Below are 17,862 nucleotides of genomic sequence, written 5' to 3'. Positions count from 1 at the left end.
GCTTCCTGGCCGTGGGCTCGGTTAAACCGCCCTCCCCGCCTGTCCCTCCCGGCAGTGGAATACTTCCATGTCGCTCCTCCTGGGAGCTCACTTTCTTCTTATGTGAAAAATGCTTTCTGGTCCCTTTCCAGTGCTGCTCGTGTGGACATTAGCTGTCACCCTCTAAGTCTAGGACACAAAAGTTGATCGTTTGGTTACTTAGGATTTCGGTTACAATGGAGTGAAACTGCCACCCAGAAAGTGACGGTGACCTGGCTGTGTGGCCCAAAGGTAATGAACGGATCTGTGCTCTACACCAAAGCCGCAAATCTTCCCACTCAGTTTGCTCATTACCAAGAAGTAAAATCTGTTTTTAAAATAACCAATCCACTGCGTCGAACATCAGGTAGCGAATCACCTCGTCCAGAGTTACAGGGAGCTTCGGTGCCTGCCCCAACCCCTCACCAGGCTCAGCCGCCGCCCGACCCCACCCGAGGGGAGCAGAGCCCGCCCGAGGGGAGTAGGGCCCTTCTCCCTGACTCGCCGTGTGCTGAGCTGCAGCCGCTCCTCTCAGAGACATATTTGGGGTTCCGGCCTTTGATCCCAGCTTCCAGGCTGCTGCTCATCACACTTCTGTGTCGTAGCCGGGAGCAGGTTAACGAAGGAAAAGGTGTGTACTTCCCTATTCGCCTCTTGTCCTGGCTGTCATGCATCTTCACCCATAACCGAAACGATGAGAGACGCAGAAAGATAGGCCTGCCTTCTCCGGCCAGAACACGGAGGAGACTTGGCCAATCCCATTTCCCCCAGGTTGGCCTCTCTCAAGCTCTGTGTTCCCTCTCCTTTTGAGGAGACAGCTGCTTGGCATCTACACACAAGGCGCTCTGACCAGCCAACTCCAACTCACACAGTCCTGCTTCAGCTACCAGAGGCGTCTTCTTAAACACAGCATTCGTACCGTACGCTTTGAAGCAAAATTTGCAAGGATTTTAAACAGAGACCTAACGCCTTTCACTGCCTCTGTAGAGCTTGAATCTGCATATAATTCTGAGGCCTTTCAGCTGAGGCTTGCCCCTAACAACTGGTAAAAGAAGAAGAGGAGAGTCCTTTTATTTTTTGTTTGTTTGTTTGTTTGTTTGTTTTAGTTGTGGTTAGAACACTTAACATGAGAGCTACCCTCTTAACAAATTTTTTTAAGTGCAAAAGAAAATATAGTATGTACCTAGGAGTGAGAGTTCTTAAAACAGGAGAAAAGAAAATGAGACAGGTGAGCTAAGTCCATTTCGTTACAGTTAACATGGATGAAATAGCAATTGTTCACCTGGAAATGTTTGTGCATGAAATGCTGGAACAGAGAGGGACATCAAGGCAGGCTTCCTAAGCCCACACAGGCAGACCAGTACAAGTTTATGGGGGAGGCTCCGAGGGCTGCAGTTTCAGAGCCTGAGCAGTAACTGTAATTGGTTCATTAATTCGGTAACTATTTCTTAAGCACCTACTATCTGCCCGGCATGGTTCTAGGAGCTGGGGATGGACATAGCAATAAACAAAATCAGATAGAAAACCCTGCCTTCTTGGAGCTTAAATTTCTTGTAGGGAGAGACAGACAATGAGCATAATAAATATTTCATTTTATATACAGGTTTCTCCCTCTACCCCAAGTAGAGCATTCCTATGAGACCTTTTGTAAGCTCAAATGGAGTAAGTAAAGCAAAGAAGCAATTACTATTAATTTATATGGAAAAAATTTTTGAGTGTTCCCGGATAACAGAGCCCAACAACCCACTCAGGCAACACTTCCCTTTGTATCGTTACTGGTTGCTGAGTAAAAGAGTCCACTTGGCTACTAAGAGAACCAGTAGTAATTTCAGCAGCTTTCACGTTTCCTTCTCTCGGCATGTAAATAGTACAAATGGAGTATGCAGGCAAGTTCAACACACGCAGCATTTTTATTTTATTCACTGTAATCAAAACGCTTAATTACATCCAGTTTTACACTAAGTGTAATACCCTTAGGCTTTTCTGATAAGGGATCTTAGAAAGAAGAGATAAGTGAAGCTGGGGGCTCTCTTAGGCTTTTCCTGTACCTTGAATCACGTCTTGCTAATAGGTGCACAAAGCAAGTCGAGGAAAACGCGGAAAACACGGATGCTCGTACACAGCGCAGAGCTCTGAGGCCTGAGGCTGCGATGCTGGGCGTCCGGGGGGAGGAGCTTGGCGGGGCGTTCTGGTTGCTGGCTGCACGTGCTGCCTCTTGCCTTGCGCAAAACAAATGCTGAATGCTGTTTTCGCTTTTCACTTTTTTTTTTTTTTTTTGGTAAAAGTGAAAATCTTCCGATTCCTTTGGTTATTGGAAACAGCTATAAATGCAGGTCTTTCATAAAAGCCAAGTGACGTGATGTCAACTTTTGGAAAGCGGGAAATACCTGTCTCAGAAAATGACCAGCGCTGAAGCTGGACAGGTGGGCGGGGAGCGGAGCCCTGTGCGGCTTTCAAGGGGTGGCCAAGGGAGCTTTCCCAGGGAGGGGGACCTTTGAGCAAAGATCCCAAGATGGGAGGGAGCTGGCCCAGCAGAGCGCTGGAGCGGAGGTGTGCCAGGAGGAGGGAAGTTAAGCTCGGGGCTCTGAGCTGAAAGCACTCTCCAGTGTTGGAGGAGCAGCAAGGAGGCTGAGGCGAGTGGGGCCCTGGGCCACTCCTGCAGCTCAGCCCTGCCCCGGGGTCTGGCCAGCAGACCTGCTCTCCTTCTCCTTTTTTTATTATTATTTTTTTTAAACATTTAAAGACCTTTATCAAGAAACAATTTACGTGTCATACAATTCTCCCGTGTGAAGTGTATGATTCAGTGGCTTGTAGTATATTCAGAGCCGTGCTGCCCCCACGATCAATCTTAGAGCATGATCATCGCTCCACGAAGACATCCCGCCCCTTAGAACTGCTCTCCTGTCAGCTCCGCCCCTGACTTTCCCGCCTAGGGAAGCGGCCAGTGATGTAGCGCTAGGTGGCTAGGTCGTGAGTCTGCTCTGGGAGAAGTGGTGAGGGTGCTGAGCGCATCTCTCAGATGGAATCTTCTCTGGGCCTGGGTAACGTGCATGAGGACCAGGAGGGCTCCTGAAGCCCCTGTCAGCCCTGGCAGGCTATGACTCTAAGAGGAAAGTGGGGGAAATCTCAGCAAAATTTGGACAGTAGCAATCTGTAATTATTAGGCTAGACATTCACATCAGAGACGATCACAAACTCGAAGCCTCAGGGAGTGTGTAGCTCCAGGAAGGTGCAATCACGTGATCTCCAACAGATCTTTCCTCTTCCTCCTGATTTCGAAGGGAAGACAGTCTATGTGTTTCACAAACGATGTCTCTCCATGTCACCTATGTCTAAGCACCCGGGAGAGTGTGGAATGGAAGAGACCCCGGGACGAGCACCTGGGGGTGAATCCCTGTGGGCTGTTCCCCTTCCCCTGTGATTTGGGGCAATTGTCCCCTTCTGAACCTCAACTTTTTATCTGTAAAGCTTAACCCCGGGGACCAGTTGGAGGTGTCGGATGGGCGAGGACATTGAGAGGAGTTCGAGGAGTGTGGGCATCACTCCGCGGCCAACCTGACCAGAGCAGACCTGAGTCATGTATTAGTTCTTTTTCGCACGCTCAGACCCCATGTACCCCAGGCTGCTGGACCCTGGAGTTCAGGAGCCTATTAGCTGTGAAACCTGCCCACCTGCGATAGCCTGGGACCCGTCGCCACTTCCTGCCGTTGCTAGGGGCTCCACTATTTCCTCCACCCCTCACTCTTCACCAGTAATAACCAAGCACTTCGAGTCCTCCTTTCCTGCTTGTCACCTTGGTACTCTCCTAGAAGAAAAGGCGCTGCCTCCTGGCTTTGTGGAAAGCTCCGGGCTGGACCCCAGGGCCTGGCTTCACACCCAGCTTTGCACTTAGTTCCTGCATCCACTCCGCTCAGACAAGGCCCTTAACCTCTTTGGGCCTCAGCGTTCTCATTTGTAAACCACAGCTAGTAATTCCCGCCCCTGAGGGGTTTTGTCAGGAGTAGGTGTCCTTTCTTGGCAGCAAGAAGGCGCCCTAACAGTGGTGGCTAGATTTTCACTCTCAGCCATCGAAGGCACACATTGCTGCCATCCTCAGCAAGGCTCTGGTTGGGTGAAGTCATTTTACCTGCTCGTGGGGCCAAAATTTAGTGGAAATAACATGCTAAGTAATACCATGTCAAATATAATTGAGTGTGTGTGTGTGTGTGTGTATATGTATTTATATAGATACTATGTACGTATCTTTCTCAGAATGGAACCCCGTGGTTAAGTGGCACATGACTATATCTACATTCGATATGTATATATACACTGTATATGTATTCTCTTTCGATATGTATGTATACATGTTTATATATAGATAGTATAGTATGAGTATGATTCAAAGATATGCCTATGTTTTGCTCATTGAATCCTCCAAATCCACATTTTCTCCATGGTTCACAAACAATAAACTAAGGCCAGGTCTGTGTGTGCCGGAGCCCGTGATCCTTCCAGGCCGTCTTGTGGCCTCCGTTAAAGTGCGGTCGCTAGGGAGCATCAGGGCAGTCAGCCTGGCCAACCATTTGCTCCTGCATGAAAATGAATTTACTGGAACTTTCTCAGCCTTCTTTGTGGTGTGTTCCAGGCCATCTGGGACCCAGGCATCCAAGAAGCTTGTGCCATACCAGCTGACATTTGTTCTAGAATCTCTAGTTTGCCCTTATCCAGCTGACTATGGAGTTGGTATTTCGATAGCTCTGACAGAATTTTACAAAAAAAGAGATAAGCGAAGCAGGGGGCTGAATTTAGCTTTCCTCCTGCTGGGTCCTCTAAATACCAGTGTTTGACCTTGAAGGTCCTGAAGGGGAGGGCTGGTGCCCTCCTGTGGTCCACGTAGGGAAGCACCAGGGTCAGCCAGGACGCAGAGAGAGTGAAGGGAAATGAGGGCAAGAGCCTTTACCGTGGTTTCCACAGGAAGGAAGGGGTGAGGCAGAGGTTTAGGATTGGCCAGTGTGAATAATTTCAGGAGGCTCTGGGGCACAAGGACCATCCTAGTTGTCTGATACCTGGCCCTGGGGTGATTAGAGCAGGAGGCAAGTGGACTGGGAGTGTCAGAGCCCAATCAAAGAGGTGGTTGGGGTGCGGGCTCTCAATCAAGGAGGTGGTTGGGGTGCGGGCTCTGGATATATTGGTTTGCATGGAAAGGCACCAGTGGCCTGCTATTTCCAGGAATTTGCTAACTCTGGGAGGGGCAGTCCCTCCAGAATCAGCAAGGCCCCAGATGTCAGAACATCAGAATAAAGAACATGCTTAATGCAGTAATCTTAGACAAAGCCTTTTACCTCCTGAGAGCCTCGGTTTCCTCTTCTACGAAATGGGGCAACAATAGACATTCCAATGGATTGTTGTCAGGATTAAATGAAATAACATTTGCAAAATATCTGGAGCAATGCCTAATACATTGGAACATTCACTAAGTATTAATCCCTCTTCATCTCTTGTCTCTACCCTCAAGGTTTTCTTTCTAAAGGAGAATGGAGACTTCCAGAGAATTCCTCTTTCCCACGGTCAGGAATGATGGTGTGAGGTTGTGCTAGCTGGTGGGCTCATGGGTCCCTTTCCCTGTGGGGCCACTTGAGAATCCAAGGATAGCTGTAGACTCTTCATGAGAAAAGTACCTACACAGTCTTGCATGTAGTTTCAGGACCGGATAGAATCATTGCCTGCCCTTGGGGAGGTCATGTGCATTGGATACATGTGAATTAAGAAAAAAAAAAAGGAACAAGTAAGAGATCAAGTACATCAAACTGGTGGGAAATGCTAAGGTGAGAAGGAAAGCATGGAAGGTGGGAGGGGACATTGGGGGTGTTCTGAAGTGTGGGGTCAGGGATGGCCTGGCTGAGAGGCTGACATTTGAGTAAAGGTCTCAGTAAAGTGATATCGAGCTATCTGAGGGGAGGGCATTTCAGGCAGAGAGAAGAGCAAGCGCGTGTGCCCTGAGGTGAGAGAGTACCTGGAGCACCTCTGGGGCAGAGGGAGTGTGCGGAGCTGGCAGGAAGCGACCTCAGAGAGCGTGAGGGGGTGTCTCCTGGAGGGGAATGCCAAAGGGCATAGGCGGGGACCTGACAGGTTACATTTGTAACTGCAAAGCCATAGCGTGTGGGGCCCTGAAGGCACGTATAAGGACGGTGGCCTTAACCCTGAGCAACAACTCAGGCAAGAGATGAATAGAGGCGCCACCACCTCCACACTTACTGGGACACCCAGGGCCTTCCAGGGGTGGCTCCTCAGCTTTGCGCACCCACAAATTTGACTTCTGTGATTTCGTCAGTGCTCACAGAGCTGATCAGAAAGCCGACACATGATAACTAAATCAATAACAAATTGATGTGTAAATCTGAATGCTAATTCATTAATGTGTAGCTATGGATGGGGAGATGTACCTTTCCCAGGGACTTAAAAAAGAATCTGAGCTTTAGCGTTAGGCAGACCTGTGTTCGAATCCTGGTTCTCTGATTTCTAAACTGCTTGATATGGGAAAGTTACGTAGCCTGTGAGACTTAGTCTCCCCATCTTGAACATTTGCCCACTACCTCGAGTACATTTGAAAGGAAGAGTAATCGAGTCAATGTATGTCAAGTGTCTGACATAGAGTCTGGGCTAAGGTAGCTGCTCAACAGAGAGGAGGTAAGATTGTTATTGAAAATTTACTAGAGATTATCAGATGACATGATAAGCCTGGATTCAGAGCCAATAAAGAGATATTTCATAAAAATTGCGATGACAGTGGTACAACAGAGATTGCCATTGTTGTGGCCGGAGTTGAATTCTATCTTCCTCAGACCATCTCCCTTCTGTTAAAGAGCTCTTTTTTTTTTTTTTTTTTCCTCCCCAGCTGGGTTACGGTGTAATTTCTCAGATGTCAGCTTTCCTGAGCCATTCCACTCCTCCCTTCCTTACACGAGGCCACTTGGATTAGTTTTGGATTTTTCCAGATGGCCTCAGCCACAAATATATGTCAGTCGTGAGGGTCACATCTCCTCCTCCCGACGGTCAGTCTGGGAATATCAGAGGCATCTTAAGGTTACCCCATGTGGTAACCTCACGTGGGGATCACACCCTCTTCAAATACAAAAATGAGACAAAATGAATATGTTAGTGCTTGTGAATGACTGCATTCGAAGAAAATTGTTAGGCCTTAAATTATTCACTGTGAATATGTTTTCAGTGAAAGTTTAAAAAGGCGAATAATTTCTTTGTTGTTGTCATCTCAGACTTACAAAATATAATTATTCAGGTAGTGCGTTGGTTTGCCCAGATGGTTGGTATTGGAATGTGGAGGAGAACCATAGGGGGCTCTTCTAATTTGCAATGACACCCATCGGGCTTTTCAGAAAGGGTGGTTGATCCTGACCAGGGCTGCGCTGGTAAATGTTTAACAACCAGCTCTAAGCAGGGTTGAGGGGAGCTCTGATTTGCAGCATTTGCCAATTTCTGTGCTATAAATGCTCCCACCAGGACTACCTTAAGGCTCCAACATTGTATCAGCCAGCCCTGAGAATTCCTGCCAATTTAATTGGGTCTCCGAAGCCAAGAGGAGCTCACTCCAGCACCCTGACCCTGTGTGAGGAGTAAGAGAATCCCAGGTTTCAGTGTTAGCTTTCTTAGGCACTCTCTGTATAACCTTGGCCGAGTTACTTAACTTTAAGCCCGGATCATAGACTGCATCCGAGAGGCTCATTCCCCTCCCTCTGGCTGCCCAGGTAGAGAAGTACCTTTGTACCGTCACCCCCTTGCTGTGTCTCTGGGTGGAGGTGAGGACAGGAGACAGGCGGTGATGCTTAGAGAGCCGTGCGCACAGCTGTCTTATCTTTTTTTCTGGGAGCATTTCCAAGGAGAGACTGGGCTTTTTTAAAATGTAGGAATATAAGGGGAAGTTTGACAAGTGGAAAGAGAAGAACTACCTATCTAAAAGGAACTCGGTGTGAGGAAAATACACAACAGGAATTTGAAAAGCAGAGGTGGAGTTCCCCCAAAATGTCAGTTTCAGTGGTAGGGAGGGAGGAGGTGAGGGTTCAAAGAGGGAGACGTTGACCTTGACATGTGGATAGACGAATAGCCGGTTGAGCCTGTTTCTTGTTTTTGGGGATCTCTAGGGGACCAACCCAGTCGGGGACAATGCCCTACAAATTAGGTGAGTGTGCAGTGTCATAACAAGCCGTGGCCACATCCAAGTCTCTTAACTTCACGTTCAGTTTCCTCATTTGTAAAATGGGGGTAGTAGCTCAGTACGGAGAGGACGCCATAACTGGGGGATGGCTAATGGTCAAGAATGAAAAAAGACAGAGCAGATCCAAATACCAAATGTCACACAGAGTCGGGAGGAGGGCACGAAACCGGTCCTCTTAATGCCACACTTAGGAGCTGGTTGACGACCTCCATGGCGGTTCCCTGTTGGGGATGGGGGCATCAGGGGTACAGAGGAGGCGGGAGAGTGAAGCGAGCAAGAGCACCCTTGAGAAGGTTGGAGGAGAAGAAACAAAGAGAGGTGGGGTCACGCTGGCAGAGGACAGGGGGTCCGGGAAGCTACTCTTTGTAAGATGAAAGGAACTCGACGGTGGTTGCAGGGAGAGGGCCTGGGGCTCCCTTGGCGGCTGACTCTGCCTGTTCTGCCCTGCCCCGTGCTTAGCGCTGGTCCAATCCCTCTTCTTTAGTGTTTTTCTAATGTATGATTTAGCCGCAGGACTGAGAACTTTGTGGCAGACCATGGAAAAAGGCAGCTGGTGACAGACCTGGGCTTGCACTTCCCACTCTACAGGACTGGGTCCTGCAATTGCCCCCATCCGCTTTCACTCAGAAGCAGCCTCATAGCCAGCTCAGAACACTCGTCACACCCAGCATGCTGCATCCTCCCCGTGAGATGCTCCCGTACGCTGGTCCCTCAGTGCAGCTCTGCCCTGGTCCATTCTGAGCCACGGCCCTGCCTCCTACTTGCCAGATCTCAGCCTCCCTACTGCTCCCTGATGGCTAGACCTTTCCGCTGTCTCTGATCCCACCTGCTGTATCATACCTTTCCTCCTCATGTATCTACTCCATCTGCCTCCACCCTCTGCCCTTTCTCAGACACCCTGTCACTATGCTACTCACATGATGAGATAGCCACACTCACATTTTTTTTTTTTGCTTTGTTCCCCAACTGGCAACAGTTCAACTGACAGTGACCCTTGGCTATTACAATGGCACCACCAAATGGGCATTCCGTGATGACTACCCTTCCAACGGGAGATCGCAGCCTTTCCTCCTCTGTTCTGTTGGCTGTAGGTGTGGCCATTCCGTTTTTAGAAACCTTACACCCCAGGTTCGGTGATCAGAGCCTGACGGCCCCTTTCCCAAGCCTTTCTCAGGGGAGTGGCCCCCAGGAGGCTCCAGCCTCGTACTTACTAGCTGGCCAGGCTGGACTCTGGTCAGCTCAGTGGGCCAGCTGCAAGCTCCACCCCCTGGTATGCAGCAGGAAAAGTGAGCAAGCCGTGAAGGTCACTGCCCGGAACTTGTCACAGCCGAACGTGAAGTCTTTAACAATTTCCAGTCTGATCTTTGGAATGCAGAAAGCGATTGAACCGTAGGTAGGAGCAAGTCATAGATGCTCCCAGGCCCATCCAAGAATTTCACTGGAGGCCAGGAGGCTGCTTCCACAGCCGGTTCCCACGGGCTTAGGTCTTAGCCAGGATAGTGCATCCGCTTTTGTGTTGACCTCAGGCAAGACAGAAATCTTCCAACCGAGCCACTGCAGAGAGGGAAAACCCTGTACTTCCTCCCTCTGTAATGGAATACGCTGCAGGCCTTTGAAGATTAATCACTTAACAGAGGGAACGCTTCTCAGTTAATTCTATTGGCATCACCTCTTTCTTTGTGGCTTGACTGTTACTCTCCTGAGAAAGGTGGAATAGAATTTAAATTTGGTTTTTAGCTCCATAATCAACAGCCTCTCTCAGATACCCATGGGTCCTATACTTCCTGTCCCCTCTTGGCAAAAGATTCAAATGCTTTGGGCCCAGAGTTCCTAGACTTTCTTTTATCTCCCCTCACCTTTAAAAGGCCATCAGTACAGTGGTTACTTTCAAGGCCACTGGAATCAGGCTCTGAGTTTGAATGCTGATTTAACTTCTCGACAGATATATGATTTTTAAAAAATATCTTAAGTTTCTTTATCAAAAAAAAAAAATGGCATTTAGGAACTGTATTAGTTTGCTAGAAGCTGCTGTAACAAAATACGATAGACTGGGCAGCCAAAATACCAGCAGTTTATTTTCTCACAGTTCCGGAAACAGGAAGTCCAAGATCAAGGTGTTGGCAGGGCTGGTTTCTCGCGAGGCGCCTCCCATCGGTGCAGAGACGGCCATCTTCTCGCTGTGGCCTCACCTAGTCTTTTCTCTGTGTGAATGCATCCCTGGTGCCTCACTGTGTGTCCAAGCTTTCTTTTCTTACAAGGACATCAGTCAGATTGATTTAGGGCCCACCCTAATGACCTCGTTTTAACTCGATCGCCTCTTTAAAGGCTCTGTCTCCAAATGCAGTCATATTTGGGGGGGGCTGGAGGTTAAGACTGCAACAGAATTTCTTTTTGGATGTAGGCACAGTTCAGCTCATAACAAGTACCTGCACCACAGGGTTCTTCTAAATGAGATAATCCGTATACGTGCTCAGGGCATCATGCTGTGTTCTCCTGGACAGCCGGGTGCACTGACAGGGTGTGCATCTGTCCGTGCCCTCCCCTTTCAGCCTGATCGAGTCCCCGGAATTGCCTGGCTTCCCTGTAGTGCCCTCCATGATGTCCCTCCAAGGAAGAGCTGTACTTATACTCTTGTGGGTTCGTGAAGTCATGGGCTTTCTTCAGGGAAAATGTGCAAAAGTGGCCGAGTCATGGGACATCTGGCCCATCGTCCAAACGTAACAAATGTGGCATGTCACAGACAAGGTCCAGGCCTGTTCGCTGGGTGGATTGAAAACAAACATATCCAACACCCTCCATCACTGGTGCTTGAGACGCCAGAGGGTGAGGGTCACTCCTCTGTTGAACGTCCAGTGAGAAACCAAACTCCCAAACGAGGTCCTAAAGTAGGCCTGGTTTTCTGGTCTCCTTTCTGGGATGTACTTAGCCCTCGGCAGCACCACCTTCGGACCCCGAAAATGTGTCTAGACCCTTGCATAGGACAGGAGTACCTTGGTGTTGTAGTGAATAAGGAAGCGGCCAGGATAAGGGTTTTGGCCACCCTCGGGTGTCCTGCTGCAGGATCACCTTCATCGATGGTGCTGCCAGAGAGAGGGGGGCAGGCTCCCTGTAAAGCCCCCACTCTCATTACTTCCTGTCTCTGTCTGCATGCTCAGCCTCCAGAGAAGGGAGGCTGCAGCCAAATGCACCCTTTTTTGTCTTGGGCAAGCTTTGCCCTAAGCACCCCGCACACAGGCCAGGTGTCAGAGTTCCCTTTTCCCCTTTTCCTTGAACTTGGAGCGTTTTCACAATGCCAAAGATATGGCCTGGCTTTCAAGGCCCTGACAGATGAGCAGCTTGTTGCCAGAAAAGGTACCTGCCATTAGAGAAGGCCGATAACCTTCCTTACAACTGACTTTGAGGAAAGGTATTACCTCGTGGACCTCCAGAGAGCCGAGCTGACAAAGGCCCAGGATAAAGAATGGAGAGCCGGGCCCAGCGTGGTAGGGCAGGCAGAGCACTGTGCTGCAGGCCTGGCTCCCACTGCCGGTGCCTCTCAGGGTACCTGACCCCGGCGAGGCACCCGAACCCCTGCACCTCCGTTTTCTGTTGAATGAATGGGTTGAAGTGGATGGTCTGTGAAGCTCCCCATGGATGTAATGTTTGACAATCTACAACTTTACCAAGCTGGGAACAGATGAGGGTGAGGGGTGGGGCTGGGGCTGGGCCTCAGCGGGCCGGCCGACCCTCCAGCCGAGCGCTCAGATCTCGGTCTTCCATGCGACCGGCTCCCAAACCCTCCTCGTGACCTAGCAGTGATGTCTTATGATATCTGGGGAACATCCGTGCCATATCCTAGAGGGAAATTCCAGAAGCACTGCCCAAGAATCAAGGCATCGTAGGGGTTGGCTCAGAGGGGAGTGGTCTCTGCAACACCTCACGAAGGGCGAGGTGGGGACAGAACACCAGCCCTAACAACCACGGGGACAGATCTGAAAGTGGTGTCACCTGAGAGATAGAATAATGAAGAAGGATCGTATCTGGCTTTGCCACATGCGATCAATGGACGTTCGAATTCCCATTTATTCATATTTGGTGTGGACAGGGCTAAGGTCACAACGCAGAGAACAATGAAATCAGGATAGTGAAGGCTGAGGGGCTGCCCTGCTTCTGCACCCCAGGGCTGTTCAAAGGCATGCTCAAAATCAGAGTGACTTAGACCATGCTCTGGCCAAAGCTAGGCAGCTTTTCCTGACTTCATGAGCCCGGCACTGTTGCTTCTCCGAGGACAGGAGAAGTGATACATTTTTCCTTATTAGAAACAACAAAGAAATTAAGCTTTTTCCCCATTCGCTTTCTGTAGAACTCCCCTCTGATTACTAAGAGTCAGTCGTACCCCTGAGGCATATGACTATTAACATCAGGAAATGAGGTCACCAGGAGAGTGACATCACAGAGACATTTAAAAGGAGCTTTCTGAGAGTGCTGCAGTGTGAGTAAGGAGCCTGCCACAGACCATTGGGATGACTGCACATTCTCTGCCCTCGAGAAACCCACAGCCCAAGTCACATGACTCCCAAGGGGACCACTTCCCCTCCCTGCCCCACCCCAACAGACGACACCACACAGGAGGCTCTGAACGTTCAGCATCACCACCGTGTCGGGGCTGCAGGTCACATGCACCCTCAGGATGCTGGTGGGAATGCCATGTGTATACAAAGGGCAAAGAGGGACTCACAGTGCTGTGTTCAGAACTTTCCAGAAAAGTGAGAGGAAAATCCTTGGGCATTGCCAAGGATGGCTTCCATGCAGCAATTGGGATTGCTTTTCTGTGGGTTGTTTCCAGTCTAGATTGTTACAAAAGCAGCACATACCTGTTATGACAGTCAACCATCCAGGCTTTTCCTATGCTTATGCTAACACACTGGTTTTCGCTATCGCGCTGTAACGTTCTGCAAGCCGCAAACCTGAGCATCTCCTTGACATGTTGGAAGGGAGGGGCTACATGAGACGGGCAAGGACCATCAAGAGCAGGGAGGGTGTAAAATGGCAGAGGACTTTGATTCTTCGCTGAGGTTTAGAGAGGAGCAGAGAGGTCGGCAAGGGCCTGGCGAAAGACAAGCCGAAGGCTGGAGTTCCGGGGCAGTTTAATTAGTTTCTTGATAAACAGGGCTCCTGGATCCAGCCTTTGGGCTTAAGAGAGGGACTAGGTGACTTTGATTTCAGCCTGGAAGAATGCCGTGGGGGATCCACGCTCTGGTGTGAGGGTAGGGGGTGTGGGCAGGGGGTAGGGAGGTAGTCATCAGGTGGGGCACTATTCAGGACCCCAGCTGAATTTAGCTGTGTTTAGTTCTGAAATTTTAGGAGAAAGGGGGAAAAAAAAGAGGTACTAGATAGACTGAGGGAAGAGAACACGTGGGCGAGTCGAGGAATGATGGGGCTCTTGCCTGAGAGGAGATCGAATGACAGTACCAGACAAATGACTGCTCGGTCATGGGTGGATTTGGAGAGTCTCCAATGACTCTTTATTGTGTTTCGTTTGATTTGGTTACAAATATCAAGTAGGCAGCATTATAAATAAAATTGCTTTACGGAGGTTCAAGTACCACTTGGGATGAGACACATTCACTTGCCCATTGAGGAAGAATGCAAAGAATGACGAGCAGAGGTCTTGGGAACCTTGCCAGGCTAGTGAGGGAGAAAGGCATCCTCAAACCTCAAATTATACTGCTGCTGAGTCAGGACAAAAAAAAATCCAGTGGAGGACAGGGCCCACAAGTCAAGGCCTCAGAGAACTTTGAGCAGTGGCTGGTTGGATAAAGCAACGAGGATTATGGGGAGACTAAGAGAGGTAGGAATGAGTGAGAAAGGCAGCCAGCAAAACAGACAGGGTGTCCCAGGGTCCTCGATCGGGTGGCCGGAGGGAGTGAGTGAGGGAGAACCCGAGTGGAAGAGGCTCAGGTAAGGGCTCCTTGAGACCCTGAATAAGCTGATGAAAAGGCAAAAAAGCGATTCCAATGCCTTTGCTAAGGAGAATAGTTCTGGATCTCGGGGCGGCGGGTAAGCTGTCAGTCTTCAGAGTTGGTGACCCCTCCTATGAGCTTTCCTGAGGGCACAGGCTGTTGGTGACAAGGACACCACCCCTGGCCACACTTCTGTGTGCAACGAGGATCCCACGAACTCACGGTTCCTTAAAATAAACCGTGTGTGGCCCCGCCCACAGCAGATGTCGCGAGCCACAACGGTGGCCCCAGTCCTCAACCCCCTTGGCAAAGCACGTCAGCCTCAGCTTTACTCTTGAGCTGTAGATCTCCAGAAGTTCTGGACTGGGTTGTCGAAACTGCAACTAGATGTCGAAAGCTGTCAGCTCAGGGAGCGGCCGCGGCCTCCGAGTTTGGTTCCTGATCTTGTGTTTCTTTCTCCCTCCTCCTTCAGATCGTGGTGTGTGGGCGTCTCCTCAGCTGGCAGCCCCGCTGTGCCCCGCAGTTGATGTCCAACGTTTTGACTGTGTGGGTTTGTGTCTTTCCGGCAGGTGTCTCCTCTGTGACTTCCCTGATGTCCCTGGCTTGGGTGCTAGCCTCCTATCACAAGCTGCTGCGGGACTCCAGGGACGACAAGAAGAGCATGAGCTACAGAGGGGCCCTCATCCACCTCTTCTGGCGCCTCTTCACCATCTCATCCAGAGTTATCTCTTTTGCCCTCTTTGCTTCCATCTTCCAGCTCTACTTCGGGATCTTCGTGGTGGTTCACTGGTGCGCCATGGCCTTCTGGATCATCCATGGCGGAACAGATTTCTGCATGTCCAAGTGGGAGGAGATCCTCTTCAACATGGTGGTAGGGATCGTGTACATTTTCTGCTGGTTTAACGTCAAGGAAGGGCGGACTCGATATCGAATGTTTGCATATTATACGATAGTCTTGACTGAGAATGCTACCTTGACGTTCCTTTGGTATTTTTACAGAAACCCGGAGACCACTGACTCCTATGCGGTGCCAGCACTGTGTTGTGTCTTTATTAGCTTTGTGGCTGGGATCGCACTGATGCTCTTATATTACGGTGTGCTGCATCCCATGGGGCCACGAGCTAAGATCTTTGCCAGCTCCTGTTGTGCCGAGCTGCTCTGGGGCATCCCTTTGCCCCCCGATGTTGAGCCCATGGCGCCTCAGACCCCTGGGTACCGGGGGACCCAGGTCACGCCTACCAGAGCCGTAACGGAACAACAGGAGGATCTCACGGCTGACACTTGCTTGCCCGTTTTCCAAGTGAGACCCATGGAGCCCCCCACCCCGTCGGGGCGTCCTTACCCAGAAGGGCCCCTCATTAAGATTGACATGCCAAGAAAGAGATACCCAGCTTGGGATGCTCATTTTGTAGACAGGAGGTTGAGAAGGACTATTAACATTCTGCAGTATGTCACCCCCACCGCGGTCGGCATTCGGTATCGAGACGGACCGCTGCTCTATGAGCTGCTACAGTATGAGTCTTCGCTCTAAGAGCATCTTGACCCAAGTTGAGAAGGGGACCTTAAGTTTGGTTTGCGGCGAACACCGCTTTCAAGAAATATAACCCTCCCTTCCCCCCATACACAGAACCACAATCGCCACCACCACCATCACCACCACCACCACCGCCACCACTGCTACAAAAAAAAAAAAAAGAAAATAATAAGTCACAACCCCTTCAGATAAGCTTTCTTTCCAGTCGCTGTATGTATACAAAGATATTCTCTATGTTTTGTAAGTAAAAACAAAAAGAAAACCTTTCTTTTGTTTTCTACACATAAGAAACAGTATTGAAAAATCCCACACTATCGTTCATAGGGTGGAGAAGGAGGAGCTGTCTCCACTCCAAAAGAAAAAAATGTTTTATACCTTACACCAAGTGTAGATCATTTATGGGATTGGTGCTGATTGAAAGAACAAAACAAAACAAAACAAAACAAAACAAACACAGACAAACAAACAAAAAAACCTTCAACTGCCTTATGCCCTTAGGTGCTGAGTTTCATTAAGTACTGTCACGTTTTCTCATGCAAAACTCTCTGGTGATTTTTACACCAGAAAAGGGAAAATTAAACAATCAAATGAAACAAATCTAGAAACAAAACAAAAACCAACCAACGAATAAAACACAAAGCAATCATTCTTTCTGATTATTTGTATTGAAGAAAACAAATTTACCCAAAGCAAAAGCATTAGAAACCCCTCTCTCTTTGCGGTTACTCTCTCCACTCCTGTCCCTGTCCCCAACTTAACAGGGCCTTCGAGGAGCCAATGGCCATTCGGAACCGAAATGGCTGGAAAAGCTACTTGAAGGCTGACTATGTGCCATTTTAACATTCACCTAATAAGGATCACAGTTGTTTCCTGGTAAAAAGCAAAACAGAACAAAACAAAAAACCACCCCAATAATTCGATAAGAACAAGAAATTCAAAAGCAGATTAAAGATTTCCATAGATATAATCAAAGAAAATCAGTAATAATAAAACTCAGCATAGTAGCAAAAAGAATGACATCAATTTAAAGGCACAATACTTAATCAGTGACCGGCAAAAATGATTTGTTCTGTCATTTTAAGGCCGTGAAAGGTATACATTTATCACATGTGATACTGTGTAAGGCCTCTTCTGTTTCCATTCGGTAGGAAGCCTTAAATTGATCTGGAAAGAATTCTTCATTTTTCATTTGTGCTTTTTAAAAATATTAACACAGAGGAAAATTAGACTATAAAAAATGTCAAATTGTAATAACTGACCCATTTCAAAGACTGTTTGGTGCTTCTGTCTTTCACCATTGCGGTTGGCTGAAAGTCATTCAGCTCACTTGGTGCATCTGGGTTGCGTGGGAAATTTTGTGTGTTAGTGTGTGTGTGTGTGTGTGTGTGTGTGTGTGCGTGCCCACAGCACACGTATATCTGTGTGTGTGTGTCTGCTGCAAGGTCTTACCAGAAATGTAGAAAACCACTATGAGGCAGACTCTGGGTATGGCTGAGGTGGAGTATGAGGGGCCTGGGGAGGGGGGAGCCGGAAGGAGGGGATGGTGCTGGAATCCGAGCCCCTGTCTGGATGGCGAGACTCACACCAGCAGCATACTCTGGGTCTTGGAGGTGCGTCATTTGAGTGAAGATTTGACGATCTTTCTCATTGTACCAAATTGAATTTCGGGAGGTGTTGCAAGTATGTTCAACCATTTCTTAAATGTTATTTTTCAAAGTATTGCTCCTGTAAGGACTATTCTGTTCTAGGACATTGTTTCAATCCCATCGTATCTCTACTTGGGCACAAAAAAAAAAAAAAAAAAAAAAAAAGGAAAAGAAAAAAATTACAAAAACAAAAAATCTCCACAAAAAAGATATATATATATAAATATATATATACACACACACAATATTTTTTAGTAAATACTGAAATACTGTTAGTCTTTGTTGTGTGTAGCTGCGATTTCTTTTTTTAATTCCAGATACAACTGTTTAGGGTGCGAGACCTCACATTGAACTATTCTTAAGAGAAGTTCAAAAACTGAGGAAATTTTTTTATGTTTGTGGGTTTTTTTAAATTATCGTTCTTCAAAGAGGCTTCTTCTTTCCACCCCCTTCACTGTTATCTAAATCCGTAAAAGGAAAAAAAGTTTTAAATTCCGATTCAGTTGTGAA

At 48.5% G+C, this 17,862-nt stretch overlaps 1 protein-coding gene across 1 annotated transcript in view; it reads left to right on the top strand.

Moving 5' to 3' along the window:
* XKR6 (XK related 6) overlaps positions 1–17,517 on the top strand; it is a 242,170-nt gene extending 224,653 nt beyond the window's left edge. The window contains exon 3 of the mRNA XM_016160912.2: positions 14,742–17,517. Within this exon, the coding sequence (XP_016016398.2) occupies positions 14,742–15,703 (962 nt within the window). The 3' untranslated portion in view covers positions 15,704–17,517. The remainder of the gene's footprint in view (positions 1–14,741) is intronic.
* Positions 17,518–17,862: the final 345 nt, after the last annotated feature.

Source organism: Rousettus aegyptiacus, unplaced genomic scaffold, assembly GCF_014176215.1.
Source record: "Rousettus aegyptiacus isolate mRouAeg1 unplaced genomic scaffold, mRouAeg1.p scaffold_m13_p_16, whole genome shotgun sequence".
Lineage (NCBI taxonomy): Eukaryota > Metazoa > Chordata > Mammalia > Chiroptera > Pteropodidae > Rousettus > Rousettus aegyptiacus.
Note: the sequence above shows the minus strand (reverse complement) of the source record. Positions and strands in the feature narration are given on the sequence as shown.